This window comes from Thermobia domestica, chromosome 8 (genome assembly GCF_964235325.1).
Source record: "Thermobia domestica chromosome 8, izTheDome1.hap1.1, whole genome shotgun sequence".
In the NCBI taxonomy this organism is placed as follows: Eukaryota; Metazoa; Arthropoda; class Insecta; order Zygentoma; family Lepismatidae; genus Thermobia; species Thermobia domestica.
The window spans coordinates 65,789,029-65,816,074 of record NC_137461.1 but is presented as its reverse complement, the minus strand read 5'-3'; the positions used below and the strand labels follow the sequence as shown (position 1 = coordinate 65,816,074).

General features: G+C 34.7%; 2 protein-coding genes across 3 annotated transcripts in view; both read left to right on the top strand.

Moving 5' to 3' along the window:
- LOC145692969 (propionyl-CoA carboxylase alpha chain, mitochondrial-like) overlaps nt 1-5,701 on the top strand; it is a 60,777-nt gene extending 55,076 nt beyond the window's left edge. The window contains exon 15 of the mRNA XM_081768570.1: nt 257-5,701. Coding sequence (XP_081624696.1) covers nt 257-372 — 116 coding nt within the window. The 3' untranslated portion in view covers nt 373-5,701. The remainder of the gene's footprint in view (nt 1-256) is intronic.
- Nucleotides 5,702-17,526: 11,825 nt separating this feature from the next.
- Nucleotides 17,527-27,046, top strand: part of mEFG1 (mitochondrial translation elongation factor G 1) — a 65,149-nt gene continuing 55,629 nt past the window's right edge. Inside the window, exons 1-3 of one of the 2 annotated variants that reach the window (XM_081768569.1) lie at nt 17,527-17,803; nt 24,183-24,338; nt 26,043-26,175. In XM_081768569.1, the coding sequence (XP_081624695.1) occupies nt 24,330-24,338; nt 26,043-26,175 (142 nt within the window). In that variant the 5' untranslated portion in view covers nt 17,527-17,803; nt 24,183-24,329. Of the gene's footprint in view, nt 17,972-24,182; nt 24,339-26,042; nt 26,176-27,046 lie in introns of both variants that reach the window. The other variant, XM_081768568.1, reaches the window with a different exon arrangement.

Sequence of the window (27,046 nt, the reverse complement as noted above, 5' to 3'; positions counted from 1 at the left end):
TAGCATTGTTGCCACTATTTTTTAACCAGTCTATATATGCATATATAGGGCACTACGTAATATATACATACTCTTTTTTGTTGGTTTGTTTATTATATAATAAGCGTGTATTGAGCTGCACTTCTACCAAGTAAGCTTACTCAAGTGTATGATTGTCATACACAGGTAATCTGTTTTACGTAGTGAGTGTTTTTCATGTAATATTTTTGTATAGTTAGGTAAGTCGAATTGATTTTTTCCTTTTCTTCTTTTTCAGAGGCCATGAAAATGCAAAACTCCCTATCAGCCGTAGCAACGGGTAAGGTCAAGGCAGTGAATGTAGAGATCGGAAAGACCGTGAACGAAGAGGATATTCTGATTGAACTTGAGTAAAAGTTTATTAAACAGTATAAATCGTTATATACATTCGGAGGATAAGGTTAGATTCGGTGGATACAACAAGGATGAGTGCAGTAATAATAAATAAAACGGTACTTCACTGATCTTTACAATATCCGTTCCAGATTCAATGCAGTTTTTCATCGTTTATACAGATACATAAAACCTTGATACCCTCTGCAGCAATATCATCAAGTTTGGCTGGATGTCTGAAATGTGGGAAAACCTAACATCCGTCAGCGGTATTTGTAGTTTTAGGAATAAAAAGTAAGCTGTGAAATCGTAGCGACTGCATAAGTAGCATATTGCAGCGCTGTTACTTTTCTCTGGCTAATGATGTAAAATGTTGTGTAATGACTAACAACTAGATACCCTTCCCGTATGAATCTTGAAACAAAGTGTATGTTAACCATGTTGTGTGACATGTTAGAGCTAGTCTGAGATGACTTAAATCACATAAATTACTATGTATTTCTTTATTGCACTTTCAAAAGTTGCAATTCTTTCACAGAACTTTTTTGTGAAGCCTTATTTTTGTGGTTAATTAATGAAATTGATCAGTTATGTTTGAATTTCATCTTTATTGTTGATATCTTTTGTGTCTTGAAAGATCGTAGTCATGGTCGCTAAAAATTAAATAAGTATTGAATACTGCCAAACTTAGAGGAATCTCTAGATATGTACATAAATATTATTTCTGTTGCTCATATACATACCGTTGCACTATTTTCATTGAGTTCCAGTGGTATTCAGATATAAGCAATCGATATTCAAATAATAATCTCCTTCTGCATAAGAATTTTTTTTCTATTCATATAATTGACACTAAGAGATACATGACTTATTAGGCTCAAAAGTGTTGTTTGACTCATCATCCCTTTCCGTGCTTTATATATTAGTATATATATAAACAATAAATGTTACATTTGTATTTTCAATGTTACATTTATTCAATATTACGACTTTCAATGTTACATTCTAAAACCGCTATTTAGTAATTGGAATTAGCTGAAGAAAGGTAAAATTTCTTTTAAACTTCGAAATATTATTGCATGTTTTTTTGAAAGTTGTAGTAAAGTATATTGAGTTTTTGAAGTGGGCGAATATTCAGCACAAAACCCTGGCGATTTCTTGCCAGAATGCCTATTATCTTAGATATTATGCGTAAAATTATGCTCCGTCCTTTTATGAAGAAGATATATTCCCTCGGTCTTTCCATTGTTCTTCCTGATTTTATATATAAATATTTTACATGAGTATGAGAAGCAGTTATTTCCAGAGAGTTCCAGATTTGATCGTAAGCTTCAAAATGTAGTAAAATTATATAAACGCTACAATTTAACGTGTAATTAATCATAGAAAATAATTTATATGCATGATTTTCTCATGAAATGGATAAACGTAATAATTAGTTCCATAAGTTTAATAACTAATTTTACAATAACAACATAATCTTGCGGAAGGTATTCATGAATAATATTCACAGTTATAAAAAGGAAACGAACTTTATAATGCTTGATAACTAGGAACTGATATGTATTATTCATTCATAAAATACAGATTATATTTATCGTTCAATATTAAAGAGATTTTATCTGTAATTCTATTGTATTTCGAAAAAGAAAAATCATGGATAGAAAAAGATCCGATCAGTAGTCGAAGTGAATTATTGAAATCATATGAAAATTTCATGTTAAAATATAAGCAATAAACATTTGAATTTAGAAGATATAGTAAAAATAACGAGTTATTTGTGAAGTAAATAAAATTTAATATTTTATATGTAACGCGTCGAAAGCTTAATCGATTAGAGAATAAATAATCTTGAAATAACGGTAGTGAAACCGGTCACTTTATGCTGTATTTATTAAATCCAGGTCATGTTATTGTTAGAATAAAGTGATAAATAATGTCAATAATAATCTTTCCTATATCGGTACTCATTTTCATATTTATATTTTCCTTTGCTTTTCCACTTTCCGTAAAGATGCGAGTCCATGAAATCGTGGTTTGTCAGTGTTAATATGTATAAGTACGGGTCAGATAATTCATACTAACTATAAAAATATGAATATAATTAACATTGCCATAAAGTTACCATTATTATAATCATCAGTTATAGAATTTTGTATTTTTACACATATAACTTGAAGTCTCATTTAAATATTTTTCATGCTAACAAGAGTGGAAGCAAACATGTATTCTTTAATACTAAAATCAACAAGTATCAGGAGGAAAGAAGCATGTGTATTTAATTAAAAAAAAAAAAAAAACCTACAATAACACCACATATTTTGTATTAGTAAATTTAGAAACTATTAATAACATTTCGTTATTTTTTATAACAACTTTTGAAGTTATTTTTTTCCCTGTCATATCATGTAGGTAAATAGAAATAAGATTCCTTCAGATTACATTATTGCATTGTACGTATACCACTTAATGTAATGAATAATTAAGCCTGCAATTTAGAGAAATATTTTTATTACTACGGTTCAGTTACCATTTAGACTACTTGAAATCATGTTTTCTTTCGCTGATTCATACAAATATATACCAGGTATTTTCATGGAATATATAACCAAACTTGGTCTTGTAAATTCTTCAGGGTTTATTATAAAATGTGCTTGTAGAAATTTTGTTGTGTGGTTTACTAGAGACAATGCTAATATTTACTTGTTTAATGAGAGAATCAATCAAAATTTCGAATGGAATTTATAACAAGTTGCTAATATGCTTCGATACTCTGTGATTTCTTTCTATGAAAACATATCAACTTATGTTCTATTTTTACTCGAATTGCACTCATTTAAAAGTTAAGAAAAAACTCATAGTGTAAGTTTTTGTCCTAAGCATGTCAAAAAAGAGAAAAAAAATGTTTTGTATGAAATTTGATGTATATGTCCAGAATGAATATATTTTAATTGATCATCGATATGTTTGAAAATAGTATTAATGTTAGTAAACTGTTCTGTATCTCGATCCTGAAAAGTTGGTTAGTATTGGAGGCAAGTATTCAATAAACATGGTTCTTATACCAAAATAAGAATAAAATACTGTGTGAACAAGTTCATTGCAATTCTTTCCCCGTTAGAGGATTCTAAAACGAACGGCAGAATTATAACCAAAGGAAAGAAGACTCCTGCTCAGTTTTTCACAATGAAGTTTAGTATGTTAGTTGAGTATATTCGTGATACCTGAACTTTATTAAATTTTACTTCTGAGCTTATCATCAAAGTATCATCAATGCCACACCGATCTCAGATGTGGTTTGTCTTCACGATCAAAATTTGCCAGGTTATGAACTTACTTGTGTCACGAACAGAGTATATTTTAAAACGTTCAATGTAGGACAGTGCATTGATGCGTGCTTGCTTTCAAATCACACCATTTGGTACTTCTATCAAACTTAAGTGTAACATAATAAAGAAATTAGTACCATATGACACATTATTCTTGTAGTTTTTTCGTAGGTTTACTTTTCACTTCCTCGAGAATGTTGTAAAAAACAGGTTTTCAAACATATTTCATATATATTTGTTCTTATTTTGGCACAATTAGTCTTTGCTTGGATTATTGAACAATTTTGTAATAACAACTTTCATAAAATTTTATATTAAGTCTACCTAAATCATGACAATCTTGTAGAAATTACTTTACTCAATTTTTACTTTTGTGTGATAATATCGTGAAGAATGTATATGTATATACTGTATGTATATACTGTATATTTCTTAAAACTATTAGTGTAAATAGTACTAGAATTCATTTGCAAATTAGTATTATTAATTATATCTAATTGTAATTTGGATGAACTGTAAAATAAGAGAACAATGCACTCATTATCTGTTTCTTAAATATCTGTATGAAAATACTGTAAATAGGCTGAATAAGCATACAATGAACTATTCCAGAATGAAGTTTAAGATATGAATAATTTCTATTACTTTTTATTTCTTTGTTTAAGCAATAGGTAGATTCAAATACAAATGATCTTAAATCGGATATCATACTTCGAATAAGAATATGCTTTAATATACTATAAAAGGTTACGTGAGCTCAAATTCATCGATAATATTCGCGTTTAGCGAAAAAAAAAATCCAAAGATGAGACACATAGAATAGATATCTCAATGAGCTGAACATAATGATGTGAGTGTAAATCCTCATGCGTAGTTTCTGAGAAAATAGAGAAAAAAACTTTTTCTTGAAAATAAAAAAATGATGTGTACTATGTCACCTATTAAGTTGAAATTGATACTCATCCTCATGAACAGTGGTGCCAGATTGGGTTATAAGTAGCGGATTGGACAATTTTTAAAGTACCCTCACTACCAAACTTTCAAATTGGGCGACACGCTACTTTTAATTATCTGAGGGCTATAAGTCTTAAGAATGCGCTAGTTTTTATTATTATTATTATTATTATTATTATTATTATTATTATTATTATTATTATTATTATTATTATTATTATTATTATTATTATTATTATTATATGAAATCACGAATTATTAGCTTTATATAATACAATAAAAATTATGTTTGTTGAGATGAACAATGCTTTTACTAAAACTAACATGTTCAATATTAGTTGAATTCTTGTTTTAGTTCTTTGTAAATCTCCAGATCTGACAACACTAGACTTCTGTTAAGTACGCGCTGTTGAAGTATCATTGACCGTATTACTGTCTCAATTAATCCCTGGGTCTAATAGTTATGGGAGTTGTGTAAACACGAACTTCACAAATGTAATTGTATTATTATATTATCCATATTAACATAATGCATAAGAGGAGTTAAAATAAATCTATGAAAATTGATGGCTTCCAGATAAAGAATTTAGTATATGAATTAAAGAAGTGAAAAATAACAGTGAGTAAACGTTGTCAAGTTTATTTCTTCACAAAACTGACTTAAACAAACAAGTCTTCTTGAAAATCAGAAAAGCCACCCATTTTATACTATTACCGTCTGCCCAGTTTATTACACCCTTCGCTTCTATTGCAGCTGATACGTATGGAGTTTGCCCTAACACACCACTGGCAACAGTCCGAAACTCGTCGTCGCCTGACCATTGCCAACCCTGGCAAGTGATATTTTTGTTTGTGCTACAAATAGTTCAAATCTGCTACTTTTGGAGCACAAGCTTGCTACTTTTTAATTTTCAGGTCTAGCAACACTGCTCATGAAGCTTCTCAATATGAGACTATAACAAGACGGAATATACAGTATTTCTAATGAGATATAGCCCAGAATTGTGCATTACTCTTTAATTTTTGTTTTAATTATAATATTGTTCGAAAATGAGACGTAAATAAAACAGTAGATCACATCGTCTTAAACAAAATGAGATGCTTGAGGTAAATTCCCATGCGTAGGCTTTTTTTTTCTTAAAATTAATTTTTATGGCGCTAAGTATGTCGTTCGTTGCTAACTGGAACGGACAATTTATTAATTTATACACTGCATATGTAGAAATTAAGGATGGTCAATTCCAGAATTTTTAATTTTCGGAATCCGGAAAGTAAAATCGGAAAATTACGATTTCGAAAAAAATTCCAAAATCCAGATTTCGGAAAAATTCCAACTTTAGAAAAATTCCGGATTTTTTCCGAATTCCTGAATTAAATCCCGGTTTTCTGAATACCGGAATTTTTCCGAAATCCGGAAAGTGACATTTCCGATTCCGGAAATTATCTGAATTCCGGAAAATTGTGGCCATTCCTAGTAGAAATGCATTGTTAAGTAGCAGACTATGTCTATTGCAGATGATCTTTCTTCTCACAGGAACGCACATACTTCTAAGGGTGACACAATTCCAAAAGTGGGGCCTATACTACTAGTAAAAAAAAAAAAAAATGCATCTCTGATCAAATTATAATTATTCTTATCAGTTATTAACAACAGATGTGTCACTTTTCTCTTGTTTCATTATCAGTATAACTTTTATGAGAAAGTAACATGATTATTGATATTAACATGAAACCATAATAAGTGTCTATAGATTTCAACTATGTAATTGATTCGTGACTATATTATAAGCGATAATAGACCAAGTTTGTACCATAAATTTGTATTATTTTATGTGAAGTGAAACTTGATATAGATAGATATATTTTTCTACAATATTAAAAGATATTTTTGTTAAGTATATGCACTACGAAGTATTTGTTAACTGTCTTTTTTGAAAAATAATTGTGAAACTTTAAAATATATATTTATGTATTGCGAAAATATACAGTTTCTTGTAGTATAAGAAAATCATACTATTTACAGTGAGTATTTAGTGTTATCATCAGCGAATTGTATTTCAAAACGTGTTTTCAAATTAAATGTTGACAAAAAAGTTACTTTACTAAACTTATTTCTGCAGTGTATAATCGAATGGGTCACAGCCATAACAATATAAGTAACATTTTGGTCAAAGTTGAGATAAGCTTATATACATGACAACTACACACCAGAATGTTCGTATGGCAATGAGTTCTAAGCAGAATAATGTTATTTGCCACTTATATACCGTATTAATATTTTTATAATTACACTTTTCTTAAGGAACTGAAGAGATCACCTAATTTCAATCAAGTTTTTCTCGTAAACAAATTCTATGCACTTTTATCGTTATGGCTTTTATCCATTCAATTATGCCTAATCTATGCCTAATCTCAAGTTGTCACAGGGGGCGCGGTGGCTCAGTGGTAGCGTTCACCTCCGGTGCTTGGGGTCCCTAGTTCGATCCGAGATCGCGCCGTGTGGACTTTGTGGTGGACAAACATCGTGCTCGTGGGTTTTCTCGGGGTTCTGTCGTTTCCTCCCACTTTCTTCATTCCACAATTTCATTCATTTCTCACCTTCACCGTCTCCCTTAGCCTCACCGGCATAACCGTGGGACGTAAAACTCAAAGATTTCATTTTTTCAAGTTGTCTCAATTAGGAGCTGGACATCCAAGTGGTTAGTGAGCTACGTGGTGGCTAAGCGGTTAGCGCACGCGCCTTGGGTATGGGAGACCCAGGTTCGATTTCCGGCAGGAACTCATGTAGTTCCAATCGCGCGTTAATCTGTAGGTCAACGTCTTATATATCCTCGCTGCTGAAAAGGATTTGCTAAATTGAAATCAACTCAATTCCAAGTGGTTAGCATGCGTAAAGTATTTTTATTTGCCTTCACCTTCTGGGCTGCAATTTTGCGGAACCCAAGAATATTGTGCAGGATGTGGAGTACGTTTTCTATCATACATCTACTTCTACGTCTGACTCTTACTCAGTACATCAGTTTATTTCCAAGTGAAAAAAGGGACTGAATTGAATGGTTAAGAGTCATTCTGAACGATATCCCTGCCTTTCTAAATCATTTTTAACTTTATGAACGAAATAAGTCATTACTAACGGGAATCGAGTAACTACTAAATGAAATGATATTAGTAGTTTCAGTAATTCTTCTTGGGCTATCAACCAGGTGAATGTATTGACATCCGACGTTTTGAATGCACACATTGCATTCATCTTCAGGATTTGTAATCAAGAGACCAGAGATATGTAGTAGTAGTAGTAGAAAAGTCGGTTTACCATTTCACAACACGAAATGCATGGACGTCCAGCCATTAGGCTGGTTTGCCCTATGTCGATATCAAGATTTTTAAGGCTAGTATATTTGTAGTGAAACTGCACTGACATATATATCTGTCTTGAGTTTAAGCGTTGTGGTTTTGGCGCTTGTTCTTCATCTTGCTTTGTAATTGCAGTTTCGCTGTTTGTGGGAGCTATGAGCTCGCCGTGGAGTTTCATTATAGCTTTTCGATGTAGAGTAGAATGTCTACACTCTCCTTCAAATTACTTCGTTGGAGCAAGCTTGTGTGTTGTGTGTGTGTAGTATTCTTTCCTGTTGGATGTTGCTGAGATTGGATTGTGCTTGAGTTGGAAGTTATTTGTGATTTTTGTGGTTATATTTTGGCTGTGCATTGTTTTTTATATTGCATGTTGAGATGTTTGTTGTTCTCTATTGTTTGGTGGTTTGTGTGTGGAATGGATGATGTATACATTGCCTTTGGTTGATGTAACATATTTGTGTTTTTGGCCAGAATGTATCTTGATGCTTCTTGGATGGCTTTCTGGAGAATGGTGATCTTGGGAGGTTCAGCAAATGATGTTAGAACATGTCACCCATTGCATAATGGTTTCTGTGGCTTCTCTGACGGCTTTCTGAATCATGTTTGCAATGTCATTAGGCATCTTTGATGTGGGGTCATCATCTTGGGTGGGTCCGCCAGTGGGATTCTGGTCCTGATAAGAGCCGGTTGCTATCGTATTCTTCGGGTTGTTGAGAATTCTTGGTAGGTCTTGTGGATGCTTGGTATTGTGAAGAGGTCTGTTAGGGTACTTGTTGCTTCCGCTGCGATGGTCATTTGTGATACAAGTGACACGGAATAAGTTATTGAGTGGAGGATAGAAAACGCCCTCGTAGTGGGTACCGCGCCTTGATGCAGATGCGTTTCTTTTTACATTGGTGGAACGAATGTCCATAGTTGAAGAAGTTAATGCATGATTTGGGTATTGCTTCATTTCTGGATGCCTCCGCCATATATTTCTTTGATTGATTGATTGATTGATTTTAGTTTAGCGTCCCTTTCAGCAGCGAGGCTATATGAGACGTGGACCTACTGATTAACGTGGAATCCGAACCACATGAGCTCCCGCGGGAATTGAACCCGGGTCTCCCACGCCAAAGGCGCGTACGCTAACCGCTTAGCCACGAAGGAGCTCATATATATTTCTTTTTTCGTATTGTGATTCCTGTTTGAATTGGGTCGTTCAAACTTCTGGATTGTGAGAAAACAGCCTGGCCAGAGGCACGGGCCATTTGTCATTGAAAATTATTGTAATGTTGGTGAAGTCAATTTGTTGTTTTGAGTCACGGATGTGATTGATGGAGATGTCTAGAGGGACCCCTTTAAGTACACACGTGTACGTGGGGGATTTCTGGTTGCAGAGGTTCTTTTTCTTGTCCGGGTTTGTCTTAGTCTTTGAGTTGCTGTGTAGCTTTGTAGGGAAGATATGGGTGGTTGTTCTGTGGCATCCTCTTCTTGGTAAGTTTTGGGAGAGGTAGATTGCTACTTGGGGAGGGCTGGCGGGTGACTTTTGCCAAAATTTTTCCTTCTCGTGAGGTTGGGAGAGGGAGGCAGCTGCTGTTTGGTTGGTTTGGTTTGTATTTATTTCTTGTAGTATCTTCTTGAGGAGCAATTTGAGGGGAAGGGAGGGTTCGTCTCGCATCTGAGCACATCCCTCATCTGTTGTTTCTTCTGTCAAGCGAACTGGTGTTTCTATAGTTTGAAGTAGTTCTTCGTCTTTCGATATAATTGCAATGAATTCAGCGTCTTCTCCGAAATCACTGGGTGTGAAGTGTTTTGCGAAGTTATGCACCGCTTCTACCTCAGGGAAGGGGAGGAAGAAGTGCATCCGGTTTCGAGAGATGTGGCCTAAGGTGCGTTCGACTCGCCTCCTTCCCATTTTCTTCATTAGTTTGCTGCTGAGGACCAATAGATCAGTGTATTCGGGGGCAATATTCGCTATTGCTACGTTAGAGCCTGTTGCGAAGAAGTCACGCTCTTTTCGCTTCATTTTCATTCCTCGTGGAGTCACTCCATAGTGACTGCCTGATTACGCAGGTCTGCAAAAATAAAACAATGCTAAGCTGTTTCGGTTTAGTTAACTGATTCGTATGTGTTGGGGTGCGCTGAATCCAGGAACGACAACAGTTTTGTCCTGGGACGTCTGAGTTTCGAACAAACGGGTAGTCATTGTTGAACAAAAATTATGAACACAAATGTGCGATTTACAGAAACACTGTTAACAGCACAACAAATTAATGTACAGAAATACGCACACACGTGAAGACAAAAAAGGTAATACGACCCTCGATCAGATTGCTTGTGAAATCGTCTTTTTTTAAAGATCAAACTTCGTTTGGAGTTTTTTTTTTTTTTTTTTTTTTGTAGGTAGCTGCCGGAAGATCCCTAAACAACATCCAGCAGTAGTCTGCAATCATCGTAACACTCCAGTTCCCATGATACAGTCGTTCCATTTCTTTGATATCTTGATGGAAATGCTCCCCTGCTCTTCACTCACTGCTCCCACATTGTCAGGAAAGTAGTCAAGGTGGGAGTTGAGGAAATGGACTTTTAAGCTCATGGAGCAACCATGGAATGCGTGCAACATTTTTTCTACCATTTCCTTGCACTGTGGGTCCTTTCGGTTTCCCAAAAACGTTTTAATGACCACAGTAAAGGCAACCCAAGCCTCTTTTTGAGTTGGGGTCATTGAACTAATGAAGTCTTTGTCGGATATGAGTTTTCTAGTATCAGGGCCAACAAATACTCGCGTACTCGTAGTATTGAACAACAAACAGTGTAGCCAGAACTACTTACCAACGTTTTACAAATCTAAGATGTAATGTTACTAAATTCGTTTTAAGAACAGACTTGTTGTTTTTTGTTTTTTCTTTGTAATCTCGTACTCTCATTCATGGCACATTACGATATGTGTCAGTGATCCCCATTCGGATCAATATACATGTATTTTTATGTTCCGCGGAGCACAAATACATTTAATCCTCCATATTTATTTTTATTTTTGTGTGATGCATTTGCAATTTAGCGCTTTCAAGCTACCTGTTTGACCACGTTACATTTCGATTGTGCAAAAACTTGACATCCCAGGAAAAATGGGGGTCATAATATTCAATGTTGACTAGGATACTCTCTTCAGACACCGTAGACCCACTCGCTAAACTGAGGGAGAAAGATTCTATTTTAAATTTTGCCCCAGGCTTTTCCAAACTCTCGCCTCTTCGTTATCAATAAAACATAACTGGCTCCCTGCGTCACAGAAGAGAAGCACTTCTCGGCTCAAAATATGTTATTATTAAATTTCTGTTCTCGATCCTTGAATTCCTTTTTTGTTCCTCATCGCGATATTTTTTTTCCCTGTCCCTTTCTCTTCCTCCTGTTTTGCAACAACTTCATGTTTGCTGTCATTTTTCCTACAACTGATACCATTAGGTTTTCTTGAAAAACGTGGCTTCGAACTTTCCTCGACTTGTTCCGTTCTTGCTTCTGGAACTACAAAGCGTGTTAGATAAGACATCTTGAAAACACCAAGAATGTTTTGAAAGAAAGATTAGCTTTTGCAAGGTAATATGCCCCAGATGAAAATGTGGGAAATATCATTAGCTTCGTCTTGTCTTGTCCCGTTGCTAATAATACTGTATCATTTATTTATTTATTTATTTTTTTTTTTTTTTTTTTGGTCTTGGCCTCTCTCCTAATCCATTCTCAGCAAGTAAATTCATCAATCAAGGATATAAGAGCCAGAATCCAGATAATCCTTTATAAAACGTCCAAAAATATATGGAGGGCGTTTTTCCCTTGTGCTAGTTTCCTTGGGAATTTCAGTACGGATGCCGCAATATGCTACTTTTCGGAATTACCAGTCTTTTTCCTACTCGAGCATTCGTAACGCTTATACCGTGCAGGCATAGAATCGAATTTCTGCTTTTGTTTTTCTTTCCTGATTGTTCTCACTTTTCATTTGATTTTCTGCTAAATTAAACAGGATTCAAAGCTTGTGGCTTAATCGGTTCCGTTTCCATATCTATTTTATTTCTATTTACGGTAGCATTTGAATACTATCTCCTTTCATTGCATTATGCTGTCTGGTGTAATTATAATTTCACAATAAAAACGCTTAGACTTTTAGAGCATATTCTTCTAAATCTCTCAGATTTCTAAATTATTTTTCATGCAGGTACTGCTCGAATTTAGGATAGGCTTTACTGACAATCTCATCTGTTCTGATTCCGGGTAGGTCTTCTCAAACGAGACAAAAGAAACGCCATTTCTCTTATAAACCACGATAAAGATTCTTCGGATTGTCGTATTCTCGCTGCTAACTGTGTTTCAATTTCATTTTCATAATTAAAATTGAAATAGTACTGAAAACACGCTGCTTCTAAACGCTGCAAGGTTTGTGAATTTCTCCTTGAAATTAAATCCTTGTGAATTTCTCCTTTAGCATCTGCTATTAATAAATTTGGGATAACCTTATCAAGCATTTCTTCCAACGTAATATTTTTACTCTTCGCGTAGTCAGCCACATTCTCAAGAAAATCGAAGGGATTCTCTGATACTTTTCCCGAAAACTTTCAAAGTGTTGTCTTAATTTCATCAAAACGCGCACAATTAAAACTCATCGCATTGTTTCCCGTCTGATTTTTCTCTCTAAGCTTCATAATCTCTTCAACTATATTCTCTATGCCTATTTCAACTTCTAACCCTACTTCCAAAGCTGATTTAAACAAATCTAAACCTACCCTATTGTTTTCTCCATATTTCTTCTATGCCTATTTCTTGCCCTCATTTATTTACTCAATCTCGGACGAAAAAGGTCCCCAATATGAGTAAAAAAATATAATATATACGTATTGTAATAATATTACTACTCCTCATTTCCAATCTATCCGATTTCTATTTATTTTTTTTACTCAAACAAGAGTGTGATTTCTTTACCTTTCAATATATAGTGGCATTAAGCCAAATTCAAGCCTCAACAATTCTTACACTTGATGTTGTCTAGGGTACATAGTTCAGTTTAATTTAGGAAGTAAATAAATAGAAAGGTTCATAATTTAATAACTCGATATTTATTTAATATAACTGTTTTCCCTAAATAGGGTAAGGGTTATTGACAAGAATATAGAAAGACACCTCATTATCCTTATTAATGATTATCTTGCTCACCTTCCCCAAGAACTCATGGTGAGGGTAACGAAGGAACTGCTTATTACTCCATCAATTTCCTACATCACAATCAATCTCGTATTTTCTCTAATTTCAAGAAACTGCGGCAATACGGAAGCCAATAGTCATTCTTACTCTGGCTCCGTATTCCTTCATTTTCAAAGATTCTTGTCCCGGCTCTGAGAACAGTCTGGCCTATTACTAGTTGGAGCCTCAATATTAAAAGAGTTTCAATGCTCGGGTCTATCTAATTTCATGTAAATAGGGAAAGAATAGTATTTTTTAGGTTTAACAGCCTTCACTTCTAGCCTTCACAGTTTTATTTGCACCTTGTATTCAAGACAAGTGGTAGTAAGGTAAAAATAAAAACACTCTAATACTTTCGAACACGAAAGTCCCAGTGTTGAATAAAGTTTAGAAGTCAAGCATCTACTTATGCACGATTGATACTAGAATTTAACCCAAATCGCAACTTGGATTTCAATTAAAATCCTCTACTACTAGTAGCGATTCAATTACCTTAATCCTGCTGAGTTCACTCTCTCTTTAGCAGGACCCTCGAAACGACCTAATTGTAATTTCTTCTAAATTTAATTAAAATCCACTTGTCAGCTCTCAAATGTAGGATTTCTCAGCTGCAGTAAGAAATTAATTCCTAACTCCTAACCATTGGCGGATTAAACCAAACGTCTTGGGAGGGCTCTTTGTTGTGGAGTGGGATATGTTCCCCGAAATCCCTACAAAAAAGAAAGGTAAAATGGATTCAGGAAAAGAGAGTAAAAGATATAATTGCTACGGAATTTTCACGACAATGCCCCCCCCCTCCCGAAAAGATATTCTGTCTACAGTCCTGGTCGTGGCTATGCTCTACTAAATATTTCGCTAGAAAAAATATCAGGTTAAACATTTTTTAGAACGCTCATAATGTTTCTGTATTTTAGTAAAATGAATTAAATAAAAGGACAAAAGAACTTAGAAGTTACACTCAAAATACGCTTTTCGGCGAATACCACCCAAGGTGTATCTGTCGATATAATATTGTCGCGATTTACGACAATGTCCCTATGACATTTAAAAGTGCTAGTCCCTTCAGCCGCTTTTCGCCAGAACGAGATCGCAACCACGTTTTCAGTCGGTGCAATGTGGATTAAGATCGTTCTGCACTGGCCACGCCGAATGCAGGGTTACAAGTTGAGTTGATGTTGAGTTAAACGTCCCTTTCAGCAGCGAAGCTATATGAGACCTACTGATTAACGTGGAATCCGTACCACAGGGTTACAAGTATGCGCAGCAGTTTTCGAATGTCACGTGAAGATCTTCGTCGCTGGTGGTCAAGGCCTCCAATGTAGTCCGTGATAGAGTTTCACCTTCTTCTTTAATTCCCTTCCATTTAGAAGTGCAGATTGCAAATTCAGAACTAAAGAGGGAAAACAGCATTTTTTCTTTAGTTCCGATAGTTTTGTAAAATCTTTCTGCTAGAATGCGGAAGTTGTTGCTCAGAGTTTAGTCAGTTGAGCGTGTTGGCAATAAAATGTTTAGTCCGTATACATTGAAAACTTCTTGCGCAAGACGAGTTTTGAGGTCCTCTACAACCGACTCTATAAACGGAATGTAGACAGTTCTTCAGTAGTAAGATGTCGTGTCATCTGCCCTGAAGTTCGTACGATGTGTTTGTCTTTGAGTGAGATGAGGAGTTTGAATCTGCACGTCGACACTATCAGCCATTCTGGATATTGCTTCGAAAGTTTCCTTGAATTCTTTGCTGTTTGAACGCTTCTTGTTTAATGCTGGGATAGTGTCCTGAATGGCATCTGACGTTGCATTCATGTATAAATTTGTCTTCTGCAAAAGTCGATTCAGGGGATGGTTATCATGAGAACACCCTGAAGACACGTAATAGTTACGATAAACTCGATGTCGTGCATGGCAGAAGAAAGTGCCCATGCTTTGGCTGCTGTATCTAACTCGGACCACTTGAATAACACTGTAGAGCCTCACTTATTTATCGAAATTTCACGTGAAATTGTAATGCCGCGTCGTTAAGTTCAACCCATCTCGTTTCACAATGTCTCCAACTGGCCACTAACTGTAAGCTTAAGGGCAATATTACGTTTTGAGATGCGGTGAAAAACGCAATGATCTCTTTCGTTGTTCCCAGACAGTTCCTCACGCACTGTACTGACAACGACCTGAAGATGGATAAGTTGAGGCTGTGAGTACTTCTTAATTAACATTATTATTTAACTTTAATAACTGTGTGTTAAAACTATTTTGTTTATTACAAGCTAAATACAACTATTATTTAAAAAGTAGTTCACAGGATACCAACACAACATGATGCATAATCAAATACAGTTGAGTTCGTTCCTCTAGTCGCTGTCTTAACTTAGATTTTGGAGGAACTATTATTCTGAGAACACTGTAATTTCTGTGGCAACACTGAAAATTCTTAAGGTTCATATTTTCTGTTGTAGAATAACATTATCTATGATTGTGGTAAGTTATATTTCATTGTCTCCTTTCACTTATGAATAAACAAGCAAAAGAAAAATGGTAATTTTTTGTATTATTTTTAGTGAGGCAGGCTCTTAACTCTTGAACGATGTGCGTCTACGCGTAAAAAACGATAGTTTACGTTTACGTGTCAACTATGCGTAGACAATGTAAACAACGTAGACTATGTAGAATATGTCAACAACACGTAATTTAATATGGCATCGTGGACAATAAAGGAGCTTTATTTTGTCGTTACCTTGCGAAATTGCGTACAAAATAAAATGCCTAGACCAGCGAATAGTAACTTTCGAATACTTAGTTTCGTCTTGATGAAGGAAAATGAAAAATATTATGCATTTTGTAAAATGTGCAAGAAAAACTTGGCAAATAAAGCAGATTCAAAACTGAAAGCCCACAGGTGAGAATTAGTCTTGTAAATTTCATTATAAAAGCAGTGCTCGAAGTGGAAAATCTAAGGAAGTGGTATGTGCAGAGCAGAGTAAACATACAGATTAGATAATTCCCTCTACATTTTATATGTTAGTCGTTTCCCCAATCTTTCGCTGCACCGAAGCAAAACAACTGAATGAGGAAATATGAACAAACGAGCAACGAAATTGTTCCTTACATTTGATAGTGGTTGTCTTCATAGTCTACACGGGAAAAGGTGTAATGTAGATTACGTATAGATTACAGTAGACAATCGCGTAGACGTAAAATTATAGTTTACGGCACATCAAGTTGAACCATCCAACCGATCTCGATCAAAATTTTCAACATATATGACGTTCGTGACTGGGATGATTTCTACAATTTCACTTTGACGGAGCAACGTTGGAGAGGCGGAAGGAGGGGAGATATACAAAAGTCTATCTATCTAGTTATCTACAGGGTGGACAATTTATCTGGAACATCCGTGATAACGAGGAAACCAGAAGAGGGAGAAAATCGGAACTTTGTATGAAGCAACTCTAAGGAGGGGGGACATCGTTTCACGTATTAAACACCACCACCCGGCGAACAGTGTTGCTATCCCAGTATAAAGTTATTTTTTTCAAATAGCACTATTTCAGATTATTACATATTTCAAATCAACATGTTAAACGAAAATTTAAAATATTAATGTTTTATTCAGTGTTGCAAACTAAGGATCTTATAATATTACAAACATGCAAAATTTGGAAGCCGCTATCACACATACAGCACAACGGAAGTGGACAAGACAATGCACATCGGAAGTATATTAGCGTTGGATACTATGGTCATGGTATGACTTGTTTTGAGTGAATAGCAACGAAGTTTCAAGGGCTTGAGTATTTGATTTTTTTCAAGAGGCTTTATTTCGAAAAAAAAAATGCTTAGATAAGTATCATATCTAGTTACTTGTTTGGTTTGCAATTGACAAACAAATCATTTTGCCGTTTACAGCACTTCGATATATTAAAACCGTTCCGGAGATATGATAAACATTGATGAAGTTCGCAACACTGCTGAAAATGGTTAAACTGTTTGTTGGTTTCCTTCTCTTTTATAACATTGCAGGAGTAACTTTTAGTAGGTGTAATTAGAAGCCCTCGAAATTACATGATAATGTATGATACGTAAATTATTGTATGTGACAAATATTTGTTTGTTTGCTCGGAATGACTCAACTGAAAGAACTTAGTTTCTGATTCGCGGATCCATACGCTTATATTGGGAAGTTTAGTTCGATTATTTCATTACATATATATTTTTGAATATTATCAAATTTCCCTGAAATGATCCCTCCATTGATAGCATTTGGTATTATTTAGTCAAGTAACTTTAGATCTTGTTATCAATGAACTGGTAACATTGTTCCTCACATGTTTTCACAATGTCTTTCTGCTTCGCCAAGGTTGCCAGCATTGTATAATCATGTGTTTGGGGAAACTTGGGTTTTTTCATTAATATACATTAGTAGAGTATTAGTTTAAAATATTCTTTCAATGAATGCTATTTTTAAAAAGTAGTTAATCCATTGCTTTGAATATAAATAACAGATAAAATGTTAAAATAACTAGGATCTGTGTTCTGTCCTTGCAACTCTAAGATAGCATCAGAGGAGGTGTGTGATCTTGTACATAAATGCCGGTGTGAATTTTGTAGAAGAGGTAATGATAATTAAATATTTTGTCACGTTATTTTGAAAACCGGAAAAAAGTTTCAGATCTGCGTTCATTTAATTTTTCCCGAGGATCACAATGTTGCGTTTGAATAGAATGAAGTGTTCGTGGTCAGTGGCGTTTGTGCAAAAGTTGAAGTCAAGATGCTTGTTACAGGTAATATTTATAACGATTTTCTAATATTCTTTCTAATAGAAAGTAAATGGGAGTATGTTTAGTAGAAGGAGTCCAGAAGCACGTTAAAAACACAAAATTTACAGAAGAAATGAATGATGCAAGTACTTAGACGTAACATAACGTAACCAAATCTAAACTAATCTAGGTTTAAGTTCCAAAGTTGGTAGTCCGCTTCTAGCAAAATTTTGCAAATTTACCGGGAAGCAATGGATAATTTGCTTTTTTGTGTGTTTGATAATGTAAGGAGAGCAGAGGTTGTGTCTATTTTTCTTTTTAAACGGTTATAAATATGAAACTATTAGGCAAGCGGAGGGAACTACTTCGCGCAAGGTTACCGAATGGTTGGATTGCAATAATGAAAAAAAAAAAAATAACGAGAAATTGTATTCTGGACATGGCTGCAGGTGTACAGAGGCGCTTGTTGGTATTTTTACGCATTGCACTCTTATTAATTTTAGGAAAATTTAGGCTCTAACTTCCCAAACTTTAAGCTAATCCGACCCTACCTTACCCTATTTTATTCTAGTCTACGCTGCCCTACTCTATTATACCCTTTTAAAGCGATCCGAAAAATTGATGGTATTTAAATTTTTGTAGCTGTTATTACGTTTTTAGTCGAAACACAGGCGGACGACCAACCTCAGAATAAATTCGGTAAGGACGACCTAACTTGAACTAACTTAAACTTACCTAATATTAGAGAAATAAGCGAAACTCTATCACGTTTTGGAAAATTATGTTGGACTCCTACACTAACATAACATAAACTAACCTAACCTAATGTGAACATTAGTTACCAAATTGTGACTTTTTTGGACTTGAAGGAAAAAGAGCTGAACCCCTTCTGCTAAACATAGGCCAGTGAATGTTGCAAGAAAGGTATAGGTGAAATGGTATATAAAACTTGTGAATATTTCTGGAAAAAAAGAAAGATTGCTGCCCCGGATTAAACCCCCATGAACCTGTTTTCAATGTTGGGCAATTGTTTAGTAATGGGGGGTCAACACTAACGAATACAGAAAACATCGTGTAGCGGGGGTCACTGCGGGGCCTTAACCCTCCTTCACTCGCTAACGCTCGCTCGGTAGTACTGTCTGAATTAAAAATATTAATCTAACCAACCGAATGTGAATAGAATATCGCAAAAATACCGGTTGAAACCCTGGCTCCTCAAAGCTAAATTATAGCCGAATGTTGTATTGCTACTTATTTGTTGTTATTTTAGGGTTCACTCGAGCAGGCGCTTCTACCAAGTAGAAAATATATCTATTAAAATGCTACAACAGCAATTAAAAGCGTCTGAGCTTCAACCTATAACTTTAACTTTCAAATTTTTCATTTACGGTTATGTCTGATTTTACGCTTAACAGAGACAAACATTTTAAGTATTTGTACTTTAAATAGTCTAAATAAGTTAACTATATCTTTTTCATAAAGTTTGTGGTATAAAATTATTTTTCAAAGCCTTTGTATTTTAATAGGCATTCTGTAAAATCAATGCATGTGAATTGTGCTTCCATCTTCCGAGTTCTTTTAAACTATATGTTTATATGTTTGTTGTCAATCCTTTCGACAATGAGATCTCGGAAACTACAGGCTGTAGAAAGATGACGTTTTCACTGATCGATTGCAAATTTCACGTGGATTGTCCAGTTCTAATTTAATATTTTAAAAAACATAACCATTATTGCTTTATTGCATATTTTTGGGGTACATTGGAAACATTGAAATTAAAAAGAAAAAACTAAAACTAAAGCATCATATCCTATGCGTTTTACATTCCAACACCACATTGTTGTATATTGGGGTTGTATATGTCTCAGGCGTTTGTTTCATGGCCAAATAATAATGAAAAAGGATAATCATTTCTCGAGTCTAAGATAAATCTTTATTTTTTGAGTGTTTGGCCCAATGAACACCATATATATATATCTGACATTATAATTAATTGTATATGTAATGTATTTGCTTATTACATACTGCATGCAAGAAGAAAGAAAACACTGGTCATACATGAATTAGAAACTCCAACCGGAAGTAGGCTCAAATCTTGCAAACGGTGCGAGGTATTGAGAAAAAATAATCGACAACACGTCTTTCACTTGTGTCTGTAAAGGGACATGTACATATGTTGGGAGAAATGAGAAGGAGATTTATGCTCATATGCGAACGATGCGCTGTGTAGAGAGCGCAGGTTCAGCTAGTTTATAAGTAAGATACGATGTCCTATACTTTACTATCCTCGTTAATGAGTATACCTCCCCCGCTGGCACGCCTGTTGCCTACGGACGCAACCCTCTCTCTTCGCAGTGGCCCCTACTGCGCTCCTGCACTGAATCTGATAGATAGCATTCGTGTCTTTTAGTGGCCACCTAACACAAGTTGGTTCGTGTTTTATGCACTGTAGTTTCTATGGCATACCTCCACACTGTATTTATACTGAGCCCTCTTGAAGTCAATCTGTAGGTAGTAATAGAACTCCTCATTTAGTGCATGCTCTGCAAAAAGAAGTATAAAGTTCTAACCTAACCTGAAAATGTAAGATATGTGTCAAAATTTGATAGAATCGTCTGCTCGTGTAATGCCTTGTTTTAATATACCTTACCTAGAAAAGTCCGTAAGTAACAAGGGAGATAGTATATTTGCAGGATTTGGGGAGAAATTAAAAGATGCCCAAAATCACTTGTTTTGCTCAAGGTGCATTCTTACCCTTATTTTCATGCATTCTTTGTTCTTCGCTAGATACTTAATCGTTTGTATTATTTCGCACTGTTATCTTTCAAACTGTTAAGTGTTTGAAAGAAATAACATAAACAATGAATGTTTCTCATGTCTCCTACTACAATATTATGTAAATAAGCTTTTAGAGCGGATTGGGGACGTAGCCCTCGGTCAAACAGATGTTCCAGGAATCAATATTACAAAATGCATACGAAAATAGTTGTTTCCTTTACTACGTTGCCACATAATGGGATACTTACATTCATGAAATACATACGAACTTCTCTTAGCTGGAAATCCACTTTTATTGCTTTAGAAAGTGTTTATTAAGGGAGGAGTTGCATTACTACGTGTAGTTTGACTTTAAGAGTCCTGAGTATAGCTATAGCATGTGCACATATGCCATAAAAAGCTACAGTGTATAAACAACGAAGTAACTTTCTAACGCAAACCAATTTGTGCTAGGTGTCCACTAAAAAGCACGAATTCTATCTAACCGAGTCAGGGCAGGAGCGCAGCAGGGTTAACCTGAGCAGAAGCGAGGGGTGCGTTCGTAGGTAAAAGGCGCGTCAGTGATGGTGGGTGTACATATAATCGAGGATGGTGGAAAACACTTTTTGTGGCATAAAACATATGTCTTGTGTGGTACAACTTTGCGATACCGGTACTTTGTACACTGCCTTGACATGGCGATTCATTTGTCATGTCTTTCATATGGAGTACTATGTTGTAAACAGGGTTGGCAAAAACCATGGTTTTTATTTAAAAAAACCAAAAAAAAACTGTTTTTTTGGTTTAAACCAGGTTTTTATGGTTTAAATGACTTGCTCTATATATTCATATCATATATGGACAGAAATAAGTTTATTTCGCCTTGATGTTATTATGCAACAACCGGGTTATGCTGGAAGGGGTCACATAAGCTTAAAGCAGAATAAAAACCGCTTCTCGAGTTACATCCGAGAGAAATTGTCCTCCATTTGAACTCAGATCCAGGACTAATTGGCCACAAATGCGATACGTCTGCCGACTCACTCACGAAGGAATCCTAAAAAAAAAAAAAAAAAAAAAAAAAAAAAAAAAAAAAAAAAAACGTTATACTGATCTTTACATGCTTCTTAATATAACTGTCAAGAGTCATTTCAGAAGGACTAAAAGATAAACAGTTGCACAAGTGAAACCATTACACAGAATTACATATGAACAATTTCAAAGTACTACGGAGTACAGAAGAACTAATTAGTTCTTACTTAACAACGATTTTTATTGGTCCAAATTAAAGAAATACACCGACTTAATCTGCATATCAATAAGAAAAGTGAATAAAGATACGAATTATTTGAGTCCACTTTGGCTCAAACTCATTTATACATAAATAGATACCAAAGATACTTATTTCACTAAATGCCTCTCGTGGGGTCTGTATGACCCCCCCCCACACACACACACAAAGTACGGCATTTTCGATGTATTTTATCAATAGTAAACGTTGATACGAAACAATATTTAGAATTTTTCTTCGATTGCAATTACATGACAATAATAACAACTACAAAAAAATCACAAAATAAACTTGTAAAAAGAAGTTGCTTTTGTAGTATAATCTTTTTGAGTAATGAATGGGGAATTTAAGTCTGAATATAATACGAATAATATACGGAGTGAAATGTGATAACCCACAAATGTGTGTTTATCAAGATTTTACAAACACTTACACTTTTACGAACATTTTTTGTTTTTTGGTTTAAACCAGTTGTTTTTTTTTTTTGAAAAAACCAGCAGGTTTAAACCAGCCAACCCTGGTTGTAAAGAACACACTTTCCATTTCATATTTCTACTTAATTGTGCATGTAAGAGGTAAGATTCTGATGTATTTTGATTACGTGATCATTCTTTTGTGAAATCAAGTAACATATTTCTTCCGTGGATTTTACAAATTTATATTCGCATAAAATGGAATAGCGTCCAAAATGTTGTCCCATTTGGTCCAGATGCAAGTCTTCTTATTAATTACCGCTCCGTAATTCTGTATTTTCCTCCATTACTGGAGCATAAACGTCATAGGTTAGTTGATATGACAGTGGATTTAAAACACTGCTATACTACGATTTTTGCCTGTTTGCCTGATATATTGCATCAATACACGAACTCAAATAATCCGAATTTAATTTTGTTTTTCTTCCCAATTAATCATCCTACACCGATGACCTCCATTATCTTTCTTGCTACTCCCATGTTGACATTTCATCTGATGATTCTGTTCACTTCTCCGTAAATTTTGTTTATCAGGGCCGCCATGTGCGGCAGTTAAGTCATAAAAGGATGAAACAGACAATAGACTTTTAGCAGTTCTAATGTATAAATTAAATTGTAGTTAAGTTGGTATTTATATTTCTAGCATGTGTAGTCAAAATTCTAAATGTTACTGGAATATCATTTTTGACATTATCGATAATGGTGCCAAGTCATTCGTAATAATGTTAGATAGAGAAACAGCGAGAAATGTAAAGGGGAATTCGCATTGCGGCAACGCTGCGCTGAATGTCGCGTTCCATTGGCTACTGTTCATGTTGCTTCCCATCTGAAGAGAGCTGTAGCGACTTTGAACTTTTTTTGTATATAGAGATAGATTTGGAAAACGATTTATGGCATAAATGAATACGGAAAGAATAAATGTATTTGGAAGACAATTGTATGTGTATCGGTGTGTTTGTTCTATTGAGATTAGCTGCTTAGTTTGTTTACGTTCCTTTGACATCTGCTTGTTTCTCCATAACATACAGCTTTAGTATTAACTATACTTTTAAGCGAAGAACTTTATAAATTAAAAATCGACCACGGCCGATAACAACATTGTCCAAGTTTCATGCATGTATCCTCAAGGAATATGGCCTGGGCGTTATTGAATGTTTCACTCATCTCCTTTATAATAATATAAATTTATTACAAATGTAAATCAATTGAACTTTGAAGTTTATTACTATGTAAATTGTGGCCATTTCCGCCGAGTGATTTTTACTATTCTATTCTATTCTATTCTTCTCCCTTGCGGGGGATTTTATATAAAAAAAAGTCACAGCACTATGGCCCAGTTGACTGCTTCACTATAATTGTTTTTAAAACATTTTGTTGATATTATAATTGTAGAAGATGGTCCGTTCCAAAATGGATCAATTGGCCTGTTTCAAGTAACTCTCAAGTAATTCTTATTTTGTTAAATAAGAAGGAAGGCAGAAACGTAGAACATACAAAAAATTATGTAAAATAATATAAAAATTACAATGCACTAAATTATGTCTAAAATTGAAATTGTGTTTTAAATTTAAATTGAAATGATTATTAAAGATCATGACGCTCTATTGTGTAACACATTCTAGGCTATTTTGCCAATCTTCCGAGTGATTTTTTTAAGCTGTTTGACGAAATTGTTTTAATATTGTATATTTAAACTATTGTTAAATCTTTGCAGAGCAATTCAAGATTATCATCCTATACGAAATATGCTGAACATAAAGAATTAGAGAAGATCAGAAATATAGGAATCTCAGCACATATTGATTCTGGAAAAACAACGTTAACCGAAAGAATATTGTTCTACACTGGAAGGATAGCCGAAATGCACGAGGTAATGTGTTGTATGGTTGTTTCCTTTTTGTTAACAATAAGTCTATTATCTTTGGGTAATATGTAGTTAACGATTTTCCTCTGTCATACAAATGGAAGCTTTTGTGGAAGTAGCAATGGTAAATGTACAATCTTATTGATTTGGTAAGACTGAAAATTCCGACCTTACGGTTTGTAGGAAAGTACCTTCTGTAACGCAACCAATGGAATGAGATCACGTGTACGACGACACAAATTCCGTACATTTTTAGAAAAAAGTCTGCAGTGACTAGACAGTGTGTTGTTGAACAAAGTTTTGTGAAAGTGTACTATGCAGAATACACAGTTGAGAATTTTTTTTTTTTTTTTGTTCAAATTGAACATATTACACATTTATCACTGTATTGGCAGCGGTAATAATATTTAGAAAAAATGTAAGCAAAAGGCTAATACTCACCACAGAAAACAAACCACTCCTTTAGGAAGTACTTTGGGAGAACATTATCTCAATTTTCAGCCTAGACACAATTCGAGAAGGATTTAAAACATGGGGAGAAATGTGAATGCTTAATAATGGTTAAAAACGATTTAAAATATGCGATGGATAAATCTTTCGGACATAAACATATATTAATGGTAAAGTTACTGTTAATATCTCTTTATATCCGACAAGAATGTTTTAAATCCTTCGCATATTTTATGCCCGACAAGAATATATTAAATCCTTCGCATATTTTATGCCCGACAAGAATATATTAAATCCTTCGCATATTTTAAATCCTTTTTAACCAATTTTACGCATCCACATTTCTCCTCATTTGTTAAATCCTTTTCGAATTGTGTCTAGGCTGATGATGGAGACAGTGTTCTCCAAAAGTACTTCCTAGAGGATTTATTATTATTATTATTATTATTATTATTATTATTATTATTATTATTATTATTATTATTATTATTATTATTATTATTATTATTATTATTGGTATTAGCCTTTTGCTTACAGACTACCCATCAACAGTAGTTCTGATGATCTCCTAAGGAACCCCGTGGAGACGGACCCACGGAAAATTGCGGGCGCGGTGGCTCAGTTGTAGCACGTTCACCTCCGGTGCTCGGGGTCCCTGGTTCGATCCCAGCTCGCGCCGGTGGACTTTGTGGTGGACAAACACCGTGCTCGTGGGTTTTCTCAGGTTCTCCCGTTTCCTCCCACTTTCTTCATTCCACCATTTCATTCATTTCTCATCTTCACCATCTCCTTTAGCCTAACCGGCATAATCGTGGGACGTAAAACTTAAAGATTTCATTTCATTTTCAACTGGGCCCAGATTCTACTTTGTATTCCTATTTCTGCAAGATTTATTTTAATATTGTCCTTACATTGCGCCTAGGACTCCCTAATTGTCTTTCTCGGGTTGGGTTCCCAGTTAAACTTTTGAAAGCGTTCCTACTTTCTTCCATTTTGGCTACCTGCTCATCCGAGGCTCTTAGACTTAACGACCCTTACAATGTTAGGTTAATGATAGAAATTATACAATTCCTCGTTTTGAAGTTTCCGCCATTCTCATTACAGTCTCTCTTGGGTACGAATATTCGCCACAAAACGTATTTTCCTTCTTAAAATTACATGTTCAGTAATTAAGCTATTAGAGGCTTTAATGGCTTTTTTTCTATACAAACAAAACATTACAATTATTCGGCTGTAAAATACCTAACATATATTTTCTAGGTGAAAGGAAAGGACAATGTGGGAGCAACAATGGATTCCATGGAACTTGAAAGACAGCGTGGAATTACTATTCAATCTGCAGCAACATATACTTTGTGGAAGGACCATAATATTAACATCATAGATACCCCTGGTATGTATGCTTACTGAAGACTTTTGTTAAGATATTGGAGTCGAGATTTCGTCATATTAGCTTTCATGATACTTATATACCGATAAAATGTTTTTATATGTTAATCTATATGAGCATTCCAGCTATTGTTGATTGGCCGTTGTAAGATTTATGTGGTGTTTCGGAGGCTCATATGTGCTATCACTCATATATTGGTGCTCATATGTGCTATCATGCTGTTTGCAACAGCAGATGCGTTATTTTTCTTGGATATAAAAGAGGTTGCCCTTAAAATTTATTAGGTAATGGCGGAAAATGCTAGTAATGTGATACACTAGCCGATGAGTGAGGTAATAACAAATATATTATCGTTCGTTAGATGTTATGAAATGGTGGTCAATGATTAATGCATTACTCTTTTTGGTTTGACTTCCTTATATATTTTGCGGAGTGTTTCCTTACAAAGGTAATCGAATATTGTATATTAATATTGATATGCTGTATCGTGTAGTAGTACCTCTAATGGTAGATATAATAAAGAAGTACAGGTGAAATAGATTTTTCTATTGGATGAGTATATTAGCCTGTAAATGTATGTATTGCTAACTGAATGTATGATATCACCAGATATATACATTACTGCAGTTTTGTCTGTCACAGAACAGACTTTTAATTTAATTGAGAGTTATTAAATTGTAATGTATTGTTCAATACTATTTCTGCACCTCAAAATATTGAAGTTCAGAGATTGACAGGGTACAGAAAGTAAGTTGCCGGACCACATTTGGCTTGCGGCCCATGGACAAATATAGAGTAGATTATGTTTTCGTCTTCCTTTTACATCTAGCTCCTCTCAGGCACAAGTTTTAAAACATCTGATATATATATATAT